A 19,855-nucleotide genomic window follows, 5' to 3' on the forward strand; every position below is an offset into this window, starting at 1 on the left:
TATAGACTGTTTGAAAGCTTTTGTTGGAATCAATATGTTGTGCCTTCAATGTTGCTGTACCTGAAAATGTTTTTATGTTTTCAATCTCTTTGCTTTTTATAATGTAAAGAATTTGCTTCTAAGTTTTCCAGGAATATATTTATAATTAGAGTCAGTGAAAATGATTGAGTTTCTCATAATAGTGTCTCAAATTATAGACTAGAATTACATCTTATAACTCCATTTAGCTTAGTTTCCATCTAGGAAATTGCTTTGTCATATCCTTTTTGAATAATGGAAGTTTAAAAAAACTCTGTTAACAAGAAAAGATGAACTTTGGGTTAATTTAACAAATATTTATAAAGATTACTCTAGATCGAGGATCATTTTGTATTTTAAAAAAATATCTCATGGACTGCTTTGGCTAAAGAATTCATTAACTAGTGGCCAGCCTTTTGAGGATGACCCTCTTGTTACTTAGCTAAGCTAGTCCTCAGATAGGAGATAACAAATTTGTTGCCGGCTGTGTACTGAAAGCTTCCTTCCCAGATCTTGTGGTCTGCTGGCATAGCCTTTAAGAATCCAGGATCACTTTTGCCTGATGTTGGAGTAGGGCACGCTAACAGAAAGCATGAGATCCAACTAAGGTGGATCATCTAAGAGTGTGTTTAGAGGTCCAAAAGGAAGAAGAACTATAGCTAAATGTGCAATAGAACAGGTTTGCCAATATTTCTGTGGGGAATATTTCTCCTCATGCATGATGGTGAGACCTGTGCACTTGATCTCTACTCCCATTGTATATCCATTGTACTGTATGGAGAAATGGACGTGGACTTTAAGATAAAGTCACAAAAAGTATCTGTCTGATCAAAGAAGAAATCCCTGTTGGAGGCAACACAATTTTGAGGGTAGTCTTTTCTTTTTTTTTTTCAATGTCAATTCAGTTTAATAAAACAATATTAAACACATAAGTAATAATACAGAATAATAGATAAGCATGAGTGATAAAAAGAAAAATTGCATTACTTGAGCTCGGAGTCAATATAGTTTGTTTACTGAGAGGAAAAAGGCAGCCTTCCTCTGAGTTGTCATTTGTTTTAGATGTTAAAGGGTGAATAGGAATTCAGCAGGTGGAAAAATGGATAGAAGGCTTTCTGAGATTATTGAACAGTAAGCAAAGGAATTTTGGGGGGATATAGTGGAGATAGTATATAGTTTGACTTGAATATATAACAGTCACAGTATACAAGATCAGCATTTTGTTCAGGAGATTATATGTCTTACACAGAAGGTAAGAACAGCCATCCGTTTTATTGTATCATAGTTTGTTGTGCTGATCCATTGTATTTATCTACTACATAATACACTGTACAACTTTAACTCTATCACAAAGTCGTATCACGTAGGGCCTTTTCAGTTTGATGTTCTCCAATTGACTCAGGATATTTTATTTATGTTTCCAGTTTTATTGATAAAATGAAGATAATGTTCTTCATCTGAGGGTATTCTTTTAGCTATTTTTTTTTTTAGGCAATTGGGGTCAAGTGACTTGCCCAGGGTCACACAGCTAGTGAGTGTCAAGTTTTGGTCTGAGGAGGGATTTGAACTCAGGTCCTCCTGACTTCAGGGCCGGTTCTCTATCCACTGCGCCACCTAGCTGCCCCCTGAGGGTATTCTTTTTTTTTAATTAATTTATTTTGATTTATCAATAATCTCTTCCATATGCTTTTTAAAAATTTTTTAAAATTTATTTTGATTTATCAATAATCACTTCCATATGCTTTTGAGTTTTAATTTTTTCCCCCTTCCTCCCCACCACCCTCCCCAAGACGGCGCACAATCTGATATAGGCTATACATTTACATTCATATTAAACATATTTTCACATTAGTGATGTTGTAAGTAGAAATTAAAACCAATAGGAGGAACCATCAGAAAGAGGAAACAAAACTCAACAGAAGAGAAAAAAAATAACAATTCGGCTTCCATAGTTCTTTCTTTGGGTGTGGATAGCATTTTCTGTCACAGGGCCTCTGGAGATGTCTAAGATCCTTGTATTGCCAGGAAGGGTTAAGTTTATCAATATTAGTCATCACACAACATGGCTGTTATTGTGTACAACGTTCTCTTGGTTCTGCTCACTTCACTGAGGGTATTCTTTAAAGACGGATTTTAATATATTAGAAAGAGGGGAAGATTCTATAAGAAAGGACAAGATAGATTGTATTATCATCCAAAAGGAGTGTGACTAAGAAACCACCAACAAATCCCAACCCATATGACTCTAATTTCTTTTTTGAAAATAAATTTCTGTTAATGTCTTTACATTATGTGACCTACAATCCCTATTGTAGTCCCTCCTATGCCTCCCAAAGAAAGCCATTCCTTATAATAATTTTTAAAATGAAGGAAGGAAATAATAGTTCGTTAAGAATCTACTGTGTGCCAGGCACTGTTCTAAACACTTTACAGTTATCTCATTTAATCCTAATAACAGCCTTGGCAAATAGGTTTAATTATTATCATCCTCATTTTTACAGTTGAGGAAATGGAGGTAGACAGATTAAGTAATTTGTCCAGGGTCACACAGCTAGTAAGTGTCTGGGGCGAGATTTGAACTTGGGTCTTCTTGACTCTAGGCCCAGCATGCTATCCATTGTATCACCTAGCTGCTTCTGAAGAAAATGAAGAAAAAAACGGTTCAGCAAAACCAACCAATATATTAAAAAAGTCTGATTTTATATGTAATATTCTACATCCATGGTCCCTCATCCCTGCAAAAAAGTGGGGAGAGAGGTATCTTTTCATACTTAATCTTTAGGGCCAACCTTAGTCATTATAATTTCTTAGCATTCAGGCATGATATTTTTTTTTTCCAGAGGTGGGGGGTGGAGAGTGGCGGTTGGGGGAAGCATTTTTTTACATTCACATTGTTGTAGGTGTTGTGTATATTGTTTTTCTGGCTCCACTTTATTGTTTATAAGTTTGTATGAGGCTTCTCACTCTTTTCTGTATTGGTCGTATTAATAATTTCTTGCAGTACAATAATAGTTGATGGGTATTTATTTTGTTTCTAGTTCTTTGCTACTGCACCATTATGCCTTCTTTCATATCTCTATAAAATCTTTGAAAGAAACATATGATGTACACATCAAGGGTATCTGTGTTGAAAATAGGAGAAGGAAATCAGGTAGGCTTTTGCAGATGGGTGCTCCTATGAGGAGCACACTACCAGAGTCATACTCACTTCCGAGTCTTCGGTCCTCAGCTGGATAAACACACAGAGACGAGCCATCGGGAGGCGCCAACACCAGAGCTTTATTCAGAGGCCATCACAGCAAGCCATCATAGCAAGCCCAAGCAGCAAGGCCAGAGCAACAGGGCAGGAGCCAGGAGAGAGAGCATGTGAATCTGACCACGCTCTTTCCTAAGTACCTACTTAGCACCTCCTCCCCAGCCCGCTTACTAGCCAATGATTGTAGGGTCAGATACCGGAAGGGGCTGTCTGAGTTTAGCACACCAAGGGGGAGGGAGTGACGTAGGAGGCTAGGACCGGATACAGGGAGGAGGCATCTGGGATTAGCGCATAGACAGAGTACGTGACCTAGGAAGTCAGACTCAGACACTGGGAGGAGGGGTCTGGGTCAGTGCTGCACAAAGGGACCCAGGAAGTCAGGAAGGTCACAAGAGGCGTCTGGGGATGAAGTTGCATATAGGGAGGGGACTGAGCAAAGGGAACTCAGTCCTCTGCCGTCCCACTCCCACGTGGCACCGCCCCTTGCCTCAGGAGCTCAAGCTCCGGCTACTTCCTTGCACCCAGCTTATCTCACAAAGCACTGCCCATTGCCTCAGGGCTTCTCCGAATCCAGCCTATCCCAGTTCACCACGACTCTGCCTACCACAGCCCCTGCCTCGACTTCCAAAATACCCAGATCTTACCCTACTCTTGCCACAGCGCCCAACCTGGTAGCTGCCAACATCAGACAGTCCCTCACACTGACTCCTGGCACTCTATTCACTGCTCCTCATAGCTGTCCTTCATGTGTCATAAGGGAGGAATAATAGGTGAATAGATCTACTCTTTCATTGATATCTCTGAAATATTATAAGGATTATAGGATGTTACTGTGTTAGAGGATTGCTTGAAAAGCATTGATCTTTAGGTGATTATTAAAAAGACATGGACAGGAATTGTACAGGATGAAATTTGGCTCAGCTGTCATCTGTACGAGGAGAGGCAATCTTCACAGATGTACACAGATTCATTGCAATACTCTAGACCAGATGTGTTAAGGCTCCTCAACAATCCAAAGTTCAAAGGAACTGGATTAAAATATAATTGGAAAATATTTAAACAAAAATCCAATAGAGCATAGATAATGTTAATATGTGGTTTTCTAAGTCAGTATGTGTCCTGCAGGGATCCTTATGTAAAGGTTCAGTGGCCCCCATTTCTATTTGACCTTGACACCATTGCTCTAGACTATTTGTAGACTTTGCCTTATTATTTCCCTGTGTTAGTCTTAATATGTAGACTAAGCACAATAGAGTAGCATAAATTGTATTCAATTTAATTCTGTATTTACATCTGCTAAAAGGCCGTCTCTATTTGGATGTTCTGAATTACCTTAACTCAATATCTCCAAAACTGAAAATGCCCTTCCTTTCCAAAATTACTGTTTCCAGCCATCCCATTTCAATGGCATCACCATGCGTCTCTGGCTAGAAATCTTAGAACTGTCTTTGACTGCTTTCATCCCCTCATCCCCCAAATCCAATTTGTTATCAAGTTCTACATCCTTTTATTTTGAAAGTACTTTTGGTTTTGCTCTTTCCATTTCATTCCATTTCAAATGCTGTGTTCCAGGCACTTAATAGCTCATACTTGGATTATTAGGTCAAAATATAATAATCTTCTGTGAATTCTTTCTCCTTAGACTAATTTTACTAGTGTTTACAATTAAAAACTTTTTTTATTAATTTATTTTGATTTATCAACAATCACTTTCGTAAGCTTTTGAGTTTTAAATTTTTCTCCCCCTCCTCCCTTCCCCAGGACAGTGCACAATCTGATAAAGGCTATACATATAAGTTCTTATTAAACATATTTTCACATTAGTGATGTTGTAAGGAAGAATTAGAACCAATGGGAGGAACCACCAGAAAGAGGAAACAAAATGGAAGAAAAAAAATAGCAAATTGTATGTTTCAATCTGCATTCAAACTCCACAGCTCTTTCTCTGGATATGGATAGCATTTTCTATCATGAGACTTTTGGAGATGTCTTAGATCCTTGCATTGATGAGAAGAGCTAAGTCTATCAAAGTCAGTCATCATACAATGTGGCTGTTACTGTGTGCAACGTTCTTCTGGTTCTGCTCACTTCACTCAGCATCAGTCCATACAAGTCTTTCCAGGTTTTTCTGAAGTCTGCCTGTTCATCATTTCTTATAGCACAATAGTATTCCATTACATTCATATACCACAACTTGTTCAGCCATTCCTCAATTGATGGGCATCCCCTCAATTTCCAATTCTTTGCCACTACAAAAAGAGCTGCTGTAAATATTTTTGTACATGTGGATCATTTTCCCATTTTTATGATCTCTTTGGGATACAGCCCTAGAAGTGCCATTATTGGGTCAAAGGGTATGTACATTTTTATAGCCTTTTGGGTATAGTTCCAAATTGCTCTCCAAAATGATTGGATCATTTTACAACTCCACCAACAATGCATTAGTGTTCCAATTCTCCCACATTTTTTCCAACATTTTTTATTTTCCTATTTTGTCATATTGGCCAATCTGATAGATGTGATGTGGTACCTCAGAGTTGTTTTGATTTGCATTTCTCTAATCAGTAGCGATTTAGAGCATTTTTTCATATGACAATAGATGGCTGAAATTTATTATTTTAGCATTTGTTTTAAAAAATTTTAGAATTTCAAATTTTCTACTTCCCCTCCACATTGAAAAGGCATCCAATAGGATAGCAATTATTTTATTTATGATTAAATGTAAAGGCCTTATTCTGAAGATCTTTAATGATACAGGAACCTACAGTTAGTTTTTCTTTGTTTAAACAAAATTTGTCAACATTTTGATGAAATGCAGTTCGTTTTTGTTTTAACATGGAGGTAGTTTTTTTAAATAATCTTTTTATTTATTACTCTTGAGAGTTGTAGACTTTTACAACATTTAATTGATAAATTGAGTATGGCGAAAGAAAGTATATATGTGCCTAGTTATTTTCACCTTAGTTTAACAGGTTGATATTACCAGTTTTGTCATATATATGTATGTATATATGCATGTATGTATGTATCTGTTGTCCTTTAACCTTCCTTTAGTTTTTCCCTTTTCCTTAGTGTATAGCAAGTAAAAAGTCTAAGATTAGGAGACTCTACTATGTTACTTATGTGTTTCTAATTTTTTTAAAAACAGTTCTAGGTTGTCATATTAAAGCCATTTAATGTGATCAAATTATATGTTGTTGAAAAATAATATTTATAATAAATGATATTTAACCTTTAATTATAATACTCATACCTATAAATCTGAAGAGGGAATGTAATGATTTTTAAGAGCAGTAGTATTTAGATAAAAGTTGCGATCTGTAGTTAGGCATGTTCAAAAATACTTTGATTATGCTGTAATTATACCTTTCCAGAAAAATTAAGTACTGTGAAGTCTACACATGGAAGTTGTAGTCAGAGTTGATAATTCCATTTGTGATTTTCTGTTGAAGAGTAGTTATTAAAACACTATCCAGAAGATTGCTGTATGGTGAATTTCTATAAGTGATTGTTGAATCACTTTAGAAAATCACTAATTTATAAACCATCAGTGTGGTAGAAAAGAACAGTAGTTATCACATTAAAAAAATCGGGCCCCTGGGGGTAGCTTATGAGTGTCTTGATACAAAATCAACGTTTCCCTACTTAGCAAAACCAGACACATGGTTTGATGAAAGACATGATGGATAAGGAGGCTAGCTGAACTTCTGTTTTGGAGGGTCCTTTCTGGTTATGTGGCAAAGTGGACAAAGTCAGACTAGCTTAGAGTCAGAAAGACCTGAGTTCAAATCTAGCTTCAGATACTTAGTAGCTGTGTGACCTTGGGCAAGTCATTTAACCTGTCTGCCTGAGTTTCCTCAACTGTAAAATGGGGATAGTAATCATACCTAATTCCTAGGGCTGTTGTAAGGATCAAATGAGATAGTATTTGTAAAGTGGTTAGTACAGGGCCTGGCACATATAGTAGATGCTAGAAAATTGCTTCTTCCTTTCTCATTTCCCTGCCCCTTTTCAAGTCAGGTCAGCAGACATCTGTTAAGGGCCTAATATGTGCCAGGAACTGTGCTAAGCACCGGGAATTCAAAGAAAGGCAAAACCAGTCTGTCCTCAAGGAGTTTGCCATCCAAGCAAACACCTGTGTACAAATAAGATATATGCAGTATAGGTTGTAGATTATTTCAGAAGGAGGGCACTAATACTAAGGAGAACTGGGAAAGACTCCTTATGTAAGGTGTAATATTAGTTGAGATTTGAAAGAAGTCAGAAGCCAGGAGGCAAATGGAGGTGAGGTTTCTTTTGCTTACTTCAAAGTTCTAAATTTGTCAGTGAGCAACTGATTTCCTTATGTCATTATTAGAACCTTTTTAAAAAATGAAATACTTTGTGAGGGCAGAAGAGTGCAGAGCACCTGGCACAGTATACTGGATAGAGTGCTTGACTTAGGAAGATCCTCATCTAAGATACTTGCCAGCTATGTGAACCTGGGCAATGATAATTAGCTAACATTTGTGTAGCACTTACTATATGGCAGGCACTATGCTCTTTACAATTGTTATCTCATTATGTGTTGGAAACAACCTTGGAAAGTAGGTGCTATTATCACTCCCATTTTACAGATGAGGAAATTGAGGCAGACAAGTGTCTTGCCTCTGGTCACACAAACTAGTATGCATTTGAGGCAAAATTTGAACTCAGCTGTTCACTGCATCAGCTCATTTGTTTGTTAAATGAGGAATTGAACTTGATGGCCTCTAAGGTCCCTTTTATCTCTAAATCTGTGATACTGTGTTGATATGTGGGTCAGACCTAAATTAGGCTAGTCCAACAACTCAACTTTGAGGTTTAAAATTTGGTAAGACACTGTGGAATTTTACTTAATAGGAGATTAAAGAATCAATTTAAAAGAATGTGAGGTTAAAATACCACCCAGAGCCCCCTCCCCCCCTACCAGCATACAATGAGATCATTAGATAATGGATTCAGAGCTAGAAGAGACCTTCAAGGGCATGGAGTCCAATCCTCTCATTTGCAAATGAGTAAATTGAAGCCCAGACCAGTTACAAGTGTGACACTGGGTCTACTGAAATATCTGATGTGGGATTTGAATCCAGTTCTGGACTGAAAGTCCAGTACTCTCATCCACTGTGCCAGACTGCCTCCAACAAGACAGAAGGAGCTTAGGCGATTCTCTTAGCCAGGACTGCACACGCATGGCCCAAGGGCTGCTTGAGGCCTGCCAAAGGATTTCGGATGGTCAGTGAAAAATGCAGAGGATGTAAAAAAAGTAAAGATGTTGTGAGTGCTTTGTCTGTGTCCCAATTAACTCGCCTTCCACTAGTCACTATTATTCCTGTCATGTAACTTGGCAGGTCGCTTGCCACTGCACAGTCTCTCCTGTTTGTTGTGTGACCCATGGCAACCAACCATCGTCAGTCTGTTTCTAGTCTGAGAGGAGCAATTTCATGATAAATAAAAATCTTAAGTAATAAGTATCATTAATTGATATTAATTGAAATTTCCCTCTTTAAAATGATTTATTTGCAAAATAGTTTAATCAGTAATTATACCTTTACTAGGAAAGTGAGCTGCTAAAAACCCCAAGAAGTTTAGCCTATTTTAATTTTGGCCCCTACCTACTGCCAAGTTGTACAGGTCTGCTCTTAGCTCTTAGCACTTTCCTCAGGCTAAGTCTAGAAGTATAACTTCTAGGGACAGAACACCTCTATCTTAGAGGGCCACCCTAGTTCATGTGCCAGAGGGACAGCTAGGTAGATAGAAAAGTCTGCTAACAAGAATTTATTATGTGATTACTAGTTGCCAGGCTGTGCTAGAAGATCAATGCCTTGAGCCTGTATAAGAGACCCACCAGAGTTGGTGAAAGCAAGAGAGAGGAGATCTCCAATCTCTTCCAATCTTGGGACATGTTTTGAGTCTCTACAGACATCTTGAGTCTGTTCAGGCTTTGGATGCTTCTGACTTCTGCCTAGGCAGAGCCTTGGGATATACCCATAGTTAGGGGGCAAGATATGGATGATGAACCAGCAAAGAAGATCAAGAAGTAGTAGTTGATCACAGGTAGGAAGAGAACTGAGAAAGTACAGTGTCATGAAAAACAAGAAGGAAATATCTAGGATGATTTAGGGTTAGTGTTAGGGTTATAAAGAAAGGAAAAACAAGCAAAACTCTCCTAAAGGAATACATGTTTTCATGGAGGAGGGAGGAAACAACAATGTACATAAAAGATATATACAAAATAGATGGATTGTAATCTCAGAGGGAAGGCAGAGGGGAGGCCTGGGGGGTGGATGAGAAAGGGAAGACATCCTGTAGAAGGTAAGATTTGAACTGAGACTTGAAAGATATTGAGGAAGCTAAGTGGTAGAAGTGAGGGGGACAGAACATTTCCAGCATTGGGGACAATAAGTGGGATGACGTTGAGTGAAATGTAGTGTGCAAAGAACAGCATATTAGATTGTAGAGTGCTTAGAGGGGAGTATAATGGAGGAAGATTGGACAGGGTCAACTTGTGAAGGGCTTTAAATGCTCAAGGAAAGGACTTTATATTTGATCCTTAATATAATAGGGAGCCACTGTACTTTGCTGAGTAGTGAGGTAACATAATCAGACTGAAGTTTTAGTTGAATTTGTGGATCAGTTGGAGTAGAGAGACTTAAGCCAGGAGACCAATTAGAAAGCTATTGCAAGAGGTTATGAACTAGGCTTGTGGTTGTATGAGTGTAGAGGAGACATATACACACTCACACACAAGAGAGAGATATTGAAAAGGTAAAAATAACTAGAATTGGCAACAAATGGTACATGTGAGATGAATGCAAGTGAAGAATTAAGGATGACACTGAGGTTTCAAGCCTGGGTTTGTGGTAGTGCCCTTGATAGTAATATGGAAGTTTGGAAGAGGGAAAGGTTTTTTGGGGAAAAATACAGAGTTCTGTTTGGGACATGTTGAGTTTGAGATGCCTGTGGGATCTAATTTGAGATGTTGAAGGCCATTGGATTTGGCAATTTAGAAATCATTGTTAACTCTGGAGAGGGCAGTTTCAATGGAATAATAAGGTCAGAACTTGTATTGTAAGGGGTTAAGAAGAATGAGAGGAGAGAAAGTGGAGGCACCTATTGTAGATGGCCTTTTCAAGGAATTTAGCTACTAAGGGCAGAGGATGTAAAGATCAAGTGAGGGTTTTGTTTTGTTTTGTTTTTTGAGGATGAGGAAAGATGAGAATATTTATTAGGCATGAGGGAAAGAGCCAATAAACAGGGAGATAATGAAAATAAGTGATGAGTATCTAGAATTATCCTAACTTAAACTCAGTACAGTACCAGATCTGTGTTCTAATTCATATCAAATAACAGGCATACCTAGACAGACTTTGTTCATAACTACTCTTTCATTCCCTTTTTATATGTTCTAAGTATCAATACCACACTTGTTCTGTTCTCTTATTTTACTACATTCTTACTATTTGTGTGTCTATGGACAAGTCACTCAGCCTCTCAGAGATGAGTTGAGTCAACTCTGCACAAGTGACCTCTTGTGTATATGCCTCTAAAATCCTTTCCAGGTCTAGATCTGTCCTATGATATGATCTTTGTGTATGCCTAGGGACTGTGTTAAAATCCAGCGATCTGACCATCTCCTTGGTATAAAGCCCAAGGGTCAGTCAATGGCGTTGAACTTGCCTGAGGGCTCTGTGAATAAGTTTATTGATTAACAGCATCAAAAGGAAAATATTAGAATAATAACAATTCTTTACAATTAGTTAAAAGTGAATTAAGTGGCAGCAAACTACATAGTATCATATTGTCTAACTTCCCTACAAATATTAGACTTAGATCTGTCACAGATGACATTTATATATCAATATCTTGAATGATTTTCTTAATGTAATCTATGAATCATAAACCTAACATAGTTTTGGAACACAGCCAGTCTACCACTATTGAAATGATGCTTTCGGTATTAGGGCAGACATTTAAAGCATGAGTAACCAATTCTATCAGGGTAGACTAAAGAAGTATTGTTATATTGTCTGGTTTCTATCAGACTTAATTAGATTAGCTGTGTCATTTTATCGATAGGAAGTTGTCATAGTAAGAAGATTATGCAAGTCTTGGAGTCAGGAAAGAAGGAAAAAAGCATTTATTAAGTGCCTACAGTGTGCTTTATGAATATTATCTCATTTTATTGTCACAACTACCTTGGGAAGTAGGTGCTATTATTGTCATTTTACAGTTGAGGAAACTGGGGTAGACAGGTTTAGGGATTAAGTGACTTGCCTAGGGTCACATAGGTAGTTAGTTAGTGTCTAAAGCTGGATTTGAACTAATTTTCCTGACAATAGGCCCAGTGCTCTTTCTGCTAAGCCATCCAGAATCTTCCAGTCAGGTGAACCTAGGTTCAGATCTCACCTCAGATACTTATTAGTTGTGGTCAATGGGCAAGTCATTTAACCTATCAATAGCTTTAGTTTCTTCATCTATAAAATGAGAAGATGTACTATTTATCTTGGTCATTGCCAGAAAAGTACTTTTTGCACTATTTAAATGTAAGCTATTATAACTTAGTAGCAGCTGAAAGAAAATAGCATTTAACAGTCAGAAATCAGTGGTATATTTTAAGGAAGCCATCAGTTTCTAAAAGACCAGGATAAGCCTGGCACATGTTAATTGCAGACCAAAGGACATCCCTTACCTTTAGGTAATTGAACAAAAGAGTAGGATCTTACGTTGGTTGTTTTAATATCATATAATTACCAACACTACCAGAAACCCGGTCTTCTCCCTTCTCCCTCCCCGCCCCCCCCACCCCCCCGTTTGTTCTTTAATCATTTACTTGACTCACGTAAAAAGTGTGACTACTTATTAAATAAACATACCAGAACCTGTACATCCAAATGACTGTTGGCCTTCAAAGTAGTCACTTGGGGAGGTAGTATCTTTTCCATTGTTGTTGCCATTGCTTAGAATTGTTTGGAATACCTCCTTTAAAAAAAAAAGTTTTATATCTTCTTTTTTTTTTTTCCATCATAGTGATTTCAGGGTATATATCCTTCATTCCTCAAAATTATCTGGACGTATATCTGTCTTTCTTCTCCTGAACTGAACCCTCCCTTGTCACAAAGAAAAAAAAAAGAAATTAACAAAAACACCTGATAGGGTTACTGTGACTGACAGTGTATTCAACATAAGACCTTCTTCCACTAACCTGTTCCCAGGAGGGAGGTCTGTTTCACTATCTGTTCTCCTGGACCATTAGTGGTTTTTTCAGTTACTCAGAATTTGGCTTTCTTTTACTGATCTTTTAATTGTAGTAGAAACTTAGTCTTCAAACAGGTAAGAAAACTTTAGGTTTTAACACAACTTTATGTACTTTGATGTGCCCTGCAGTTTTTGGGAAGAAATTACCTCTGACTAAGGAAATTTCTTTATACTTGTCTTTTATCTGTTACTGTTAACTAGGGGGAAAGTTTGGATGGATTTTTAAAAATTGTCTGACCAAAAGGAAATGAGCTGCTGTTGATAATAGTTCAGATTATGGTGGGTTCAAATAGAGGACTTCCTATGTAACTCCATGGATGTTGCATCATTTCCTTTTAGTCATTTATGGATAGATGCCAGTGCATTTAAACTTGAGTATTTGTTCAGTAGCTGAGAAGGAAACACATACTGTATACTTGATGTACTTTTAGGTAACTTATTAAATATTTTATCTGAGTTTTGTTATTTTTATAGTGAAGCAAAGAACTAAATATGAGATGGAAAAGTGAAATTAATTCCTTTTTGGCCAGATATTCCTCCAATCTAAGCCTTTAAGTATGTTGTGTTTCTTTGCTGTAGCAGCCCCTGCATTGGTAGTTAATCTTTGTTATTCGCTTAAGTGATTTTAGTTACTGATTTATGTTTTATGTAACAAGTTCAAGTGCTTTCTCTTTAGTTGGGAGCTAAGACTCTGTAGTATAGTTGATTATGTGGAGAACCTGCAATTTGAAAACTTCTGACTTAATTTTGAGAAATAGCTGATTTTTTGGTAACTTTTCAAAATGGTAGTATTTTGAGGGTCCAGATTTAGTGTTTAAAAGTATAAAGGAACTTTTAAAAATTTCTTGGGCAGAGCTGAAGCTAATTTTTAGGACTGCAACTAGCTATTGACAAGTTTGCAATTTTTTTTGCCTTAGAAATGTATTTACAATGAAAGTATTAAAGTTTAGACTTTCCTGCTCTTTTGCTCCATTTTGGTGTAAACATTCTTTAAATACTGTTCTTAGGTAGTCTATATTTGAAATAAATACTTGCAAATATGCTTGTATTTCACATACTACACTTGTAATATTCTTAATAATTATATTTCTGAAAACATTTCTAATGGGTAAATTGTTCATTCATCTCCTCTATCTCCACTCTAGTAATAATAGTTCACATTTTGTAGGGCTTTAAAGGTTTCCAACAGTAATATAGTGAGGTAAAGATAGTGCTAGTATTATTATTTCCATTTTATAAACCATGAAACAGCAACAGAGAGATATGATTTGCCTAAGATCACAAAGCTAGTATATAAGCATACGAGTTTTGATTGAAGTGATATGTCTTTTGACCTGTTAAGGCCCCTGGGACTGCATTCTCCCAGTGTTCTCAACACTTGTTCATTTTGTCCTTATTTTGGACCTTTGATAGCTGGAAGGCTAGACAGAATATCTAGTCTTCCCAGGGTGCCACATACTCTTCTCCTCTGTGAGTAACTCAAGAGTTGAGGGAGAAATTCTGGCTACTTAGGTACAGAATCTGGTCTACCTATTTTAAATTGGCTGCATATTTGTTTTGATGTCCACATGAGGAATGCAGCATAGTATAATTTGGGAATTAGAACTGGGACTAGGAAGAGAAATTGCGGCAAGTACTAAACTGATATTATTGGGGTAAGTCATCCAGTCATTTTCCTTGTTGACATTTTTACCTCTTTTACATTGGGTGAAAACCATTGAAGGTTTGAAAAGTGCTTTAAGCTGAGCTGTTAATAGATGGAATCAGAATTGTAAAATCAACATGAATTTTTAACAGAACTGCCTTCTAACTCCAGGTTAGTTTTTATCTTTTCATGCACAGAACACTTTCCTATTTGTTTCTGTCTTGTTTTTTCCTGGCATTCCTATTTCACTCGTCATTTTTACTTTGGTTTTGGTTTTTGCTGGACTGACTACATTGAGTTTTATCCAGTCTATGGATATCTTTCAAGACTGAATTCTAAGCTTCCTTCCTCTGCCTTCATTCCATTGAAGAGTTTGCCCTTGGGTTCTAAACCACCATTTAGATTCATATAACTGATTTGCATATATAAAACTAACCTTTTATCACATATTTATTAAACACTTATATGTTCTAGGCACTGGTGGTACAAATACAAAAATGAGATGATCCCTGTCCTCTAGGAACTTATATTCTATACATGCTACTAAGATATTACAACATGTTCATAGATAAATATAGGACACACATACATATATGTGTATGTGTATACGTGTGTATGTGGATGCATACATATATGGCATATACATACACACATATCTCTAGCTCTAACTCTATCTCTATCATCCATATCTATACCTCTTGAAATAGGTGGCAATTGAACTGAACTTTGAAGAGGCATGGTAATTTCAAAGGGGCAGAGGTGAGGAGGGAGAATATTCAAGACTTGGAAGAGAGCCTGGGCAAAAGTGTAGAGGTGAGATATTGAATGTCATATATGAGGAACAGCTGGCAAGCCTGTCTGGCTGAAGCACAGTATGTGTGAAGGACAGTTGTGTATAATAAGCCTGAAAATATGGGTTTGAACCAGTGTGTGAAGGGCTTTAAATGCTGAACAGAGGAATTGAGATTTTGTCCTAGAGCTGAAAGGAAGCTACTGGACATTATCAAGCAGGGGTATGACATCATTGGAACCATTAGACCTGCGATTTAGAAATAATCTTTTGGCAGCTTTGAGGCGCATTGATGCAAAGAAACCAATTAAGAGTCCAAGTGAGAGGTGATGAAAGCTTGAACTAAAATGATGGCTGGATGAGTGGAGGGAAGAATTTAGATATAAAAAATTTTGAGAAGGTTGAATTAATCAGATTTAGCAGTAACTAACTGGTTATGAGGGATGAGAGGGAAGAGTCAAATATGACTCATATTAGGAATCTACATTCCTAATTCCTACATATTAGGAATCTGGGTGATTGGGAAGATAGCAGTGCTCTCAGAAGACATAGTCTAAATGTACTTTACATAAATAGTTTTAAAAATGGAAAAAGGAATACTTCTCATAGAAATTATGTTCAGTGATGTGATTGAGGCTACAGTATTATTTTTTTCCTTTATTTTTCAGATGTTTCTTACGGTGTACCTTAGCAACAATGAACAACACTTCACAGAGGTTCCAGTTACACCAGAAACAACATGCAGAGATGTGGTAGAGCTGTGTAAGGAACCTGGAGAAAGTGACTGCCATTTGGCTGAAGTGTGGGGTGGTTCAGGTAATCTAATCTTGTGGCTGTGTCATCTCTATCCTTTATTACTTTGGGGATATTGTAAGATTTTGTTTAAAAAACACTCGTGTTTATCCTAAAGAACATATATAGAAAGAATAGGAGAGTCAGGAGATGTCATTTTTAGTCTTGGCTTTGCCAATTGACACATCAATGTGAATTGCCCTTCAAATAAAGTTCAAGTTTCATGTTATAAACATTTTTGAAGAAGCATAGTCTTAAATCTTTAACAGTATACTATTTTATGTTAAAGTGAAATTTTGATCTTTTAAATATGAGCTTTCAAAATTCAATATCTGAGGGTTTGTTAGAAACTTTTTTGTTTTTTTCCCTCCTTTTCTCATACCCTTAAACAACACAAGGAAAATATGTGTATTATTATTCAATTAATTATTTGGCTCAATTGGGAGGCTTGAGGAAGACTGAAAAGGTTTGAAAAAGATAGTTCACTGATGAGGGAGGTGTTAAAAGGTTGCCTTACTACAGTGGGAGCCCACTTGAGATTATGTAACACAATTTTGTAGTGAACCCAGTCAGCACAAGTTCATTATTTTTTTCAGCTTCATTTAGCATGAGTACATGAATAGGAGCAAAGGCAACTGATGGTGGGAGTGATCCAAAGCTGGGGGTTGTCTGGAGATCAGCTGGAGGATAAGGTGGCAAGGGACTTAGAGAAGAGGATAATATAGAATTGAACAAGGCAAGTGGAAGCCCCTGGAGGTTCTTCAGGAGGTCATCTTGTTTAACCCCTGCATTTTATAGCCGAGTCAACTGAAGCCTGGAGAAGTGAAGAGACTTTCCCAAGACCCCACAAGTGAGTGTTAGAGCCAGAATGTGAGCATAGATCTTTGGATTCCAAATTCGTTACTCTTGATGATGTGTTATGCTCCTTCCTGCCCACAGTGATTTCGGTCTGTGTTCCAGCAGAACCTGCCCTTCTCATCTCTGCCTGGTAGAGTCCTACCAAATTACTTCTATGACACAAATACAGTCTGGATACGTAAACTAGTTACAGCTGTAACTGAGCAAGAAAACTGCAGACCAATATCTGTAATGGATCTTAATACAAAATGTTAAAATTAAATATGAGCAAAGAGATGACAGTGACATATCACAAAGACTATACACTATGACCAGACTGGATTTATACTAGGAATACAGAGCTGGTTCAATATAAGGAAAACTATAAGCATTATTGACCAAATTAATAATAAAAATAATAAAAATCATGATTATAGGAATATAACTTTCTTTAATATAAGCAATATCTATTTAAAACCAAAGTCCAACATTGTCTGTAAATAAGATCAGGAGAAAAGCAAGGATGTCCATTATTACCATTACTATTTAGTATGGTGCTAGGCTACTATAGCAAGAAGACTAGAAAAAGAAATTGAGGAAATAAACATAGTCAAAGAGGGGAACAATTATCACTTTTTGCCATTATGATGTTGCTTAGAGAGTTAACTAAAAAACTAATTGAAACAGTTAACAATTTCATCAGAGTTGCAGGATATAAAATAAAACCACACAAATCATCAGCATAACTATATTATTGCCATCAAACTCCAAAAGATAGAATAAGAAATTTCATTAAAAAAAACTACAGATAGTGTAAAATACTTGAGAGTCTGCCTGCTAAGACAACATAGAAACCATATGCACACAATTACAAACCCTTCTTTACGAAAATCAAGACAGATTTAAGTAATTGGAGAAGTATTAATTGTTCATGGTTAGGCTGTGCCAATATATTAAAAATGGTAATACTACCTAAATTAATTTACTTATTTAGTGCCGTAACAATGAAACTACCAAAGTATTGCTTTATAGATCTAGGAAAAAAAAACAGTAAAATTCATCTGAAGGAACAAAAGGTCAAGAAAGGAATTAATGACAAAATGGGAAGGAAGGAGGTCTAGCAGTACCATATCTCAAACCATACTGCAAAGTCCTTAAAGCAGGTAGGTGGCACAGTGGATAGAGCACTAGGTCTGGAATCAGGAAGACTAGAGTTCAAATGTGGCTTCAGACAGTTACTAGCTGTGTGACCCTGGACAAATCACTTAGCCTTTGTTTTCCTCAATTTCATCATCTGTAAAATACAATACCTACCTCTCAGGATTGTTGTGAGGATCAAATAAAGTAATATTTGTAAAGTACTTAGCAAAGTGCCTGGCCCATAGTTAGGTGCTATATAAATACTAGCTATTATTATTAAAACAATTTGGTACTGGTTAGGAAATAAAGAGGTTGATCAGTGGAACAGATTAGAAACAAATAAGCACAGTAGCCTAGTGTTTGATAAACCCAGAGATCCTAGCTACTGGGGTAAGAATTCACTCTTTATCAGAAATTGTTAGGAAAACTGGAAAAAACTAGGTATGGATTAACATACAACATAGGACGATAAGCTCCAAATGTGTACATGATTTAGATGTAAAAACTTTATAAACAATTTAGAGGAGCATGGGAGAATTTCCTTTCAGATCTATGACTAGGACAAGAGTTCAGTGACCAAACATGAGATAAAGAGATTCATGGGAAGTAAAGTGGACACATAAAATGAAAAAGGTTTCACATGAACAAAACTAATGCATCTAAAATTAGAAGAGAAGCAGGGAATTGGGGAAAAGTCTTTGAATCAAGTTTCTCTGATAAAGTTGTCCTTTCTAAGATACATAGGGAACTGATTCAAATTTATAAAAAGAGCCATTCCCCATTTGATAAATGGTCAAAGCATATGAATAGGTTGGTTTTTAGAGGAAGAAATCAAGCTACGAATAGCTGTATGGAAAAATATTCTAAATCACTAATAGTTAGAGAAATACAAATTAAAACAATTCTTGAGGTACCACCTCACACCTATTGGATTGGCTAAATTGATAAAAAAAGAAAATGATAAATGCTGGAAGAGCAGTGAAAAAACAGTTACCTTAATGCCCTGTTGGTGGAGTTGTCCAATCATACTGGAAGGCGATTTGGAACTATTCCTCAAAAGCTATTAAACTGTACATAGCCTTTGACTTAATAGTACTGTTACTAGCTCTGTACCCCAATGAGACCGTACAAAGATGTACCAGAAAAAAAATTATGGAAGTTCTTTTTGTGGTGGCAAAAAATTGGAAACTTAAGAGGGTGCCTAATAGTTGAGGAACAGCTTAACAGGTTATGGTATATGAGGATGATATAATGTTACTGTGCTGTAAGAAATGATAAAGGGTGTGGTTTCAGAGAAACCTGGGAAGGCTTGTGAGCAGGACCAGGAGAAAAATGTGTACAATCACAACAATATTATAAAGACAAAGAACTTTGAAAGACTTGGGGATTCTGATTAACACAATGACTAAGCATAATTCCAAAAAACTCATGATGAAACTTGCTGTGCACTTCTAGGTAGAGAAGTGATGGACTCAGAGTGCAGATTGAAGCTTTTTTATTTTGGGGGAGGGATATGACTAATGTGAGAATTTGTTTTGCATGACTGTACATATTTGTAATAGATTTTGTTTTTCTTGCTTTCTCAGTGGGGGTGAGTGAGAATTCGGACCTGAAAATAAAATAAAATTAAGTTTAAAAAAATTATAGTAATTAAAAAAGTACAGAGGGATGCCTAATGGGAACTGGGGTTTGGCTGATGACCCACAGGGCTTCAGAATCACTGTATAACCTGATGGAAGTTTGTTAGTCATTAAGTGAGAAATTTAGAGAGATTTTCAAAGTCAATAGTATTATGACCTAAGGTTAGAGTCCTTTCAGAGCCTTGGGCAGTTGAGACAAGGGGACGATAACTTGGTGCATAAGGAGTGGTGATACTCTCCTTCCAGGTAAGGGACTAAGCTGGAAACTCGATGGAATGGGGTTCTCTCTCCACATCTCAGCAACTGAAAACCAGTAAGGTAGAACGGTATGGCGCTTCTTCTCTTCCCACAGAAGGCTAGAGAACAGACAACGAAATGCATGCTGAAAGATGGACGGCATCCTTCCTCTCCTTCTGGAGGCTAGAGATTAGGAAGGAGGCCCATAATTGAGTCTAGATTAT

The 19,855-nt window shown here is 36.9% G+C and overlaps 1 protein-coding gene across 2 annotated transcripts in view; it reads left to right on the plus strand.

Annotated features, from left to right (window-relative positions):
- Positions 1–19,855, plus strand: part of LOC114050057 (apoptosis-stimulating of p53 protein 2-like) — a 69,814-nt gene that overhangs the window by 13,345 nt on the left and 36,614 nt on the right. The window contains exon 2 of one of the 2 annotated variants that reach the window (XM_027871603.1): positions 15,654–15,801. In XM_027871603.1, coding sequence (XP_027727404.1) covers positions 15,654–15,801 — 148 coding nt within the window. Of the gene's footprint in view, positions 1–15,653; positions 15,802–19,855 lie in introns of those variants that run through there. The other variant, XM_027871604.1, reaches the window with a different exon arrangement.

This window comes from Vombatus ursinus, unplaced genomic scaffold, assembly GCF_900497805.2.
Source record: "Vombatus ursinus unplaced genomic scaffold, bare-nosed wombat genome assembly UNPS02014798.1, whole genome shotgun sequence".
In the NCBI taxonomy this organism is placed as follows: Eukaryota; Metazoa; Chordata; class Mammalia; order Diprotodontia; family Vombatidae; genus Vombatus; species Vombatus ursinus.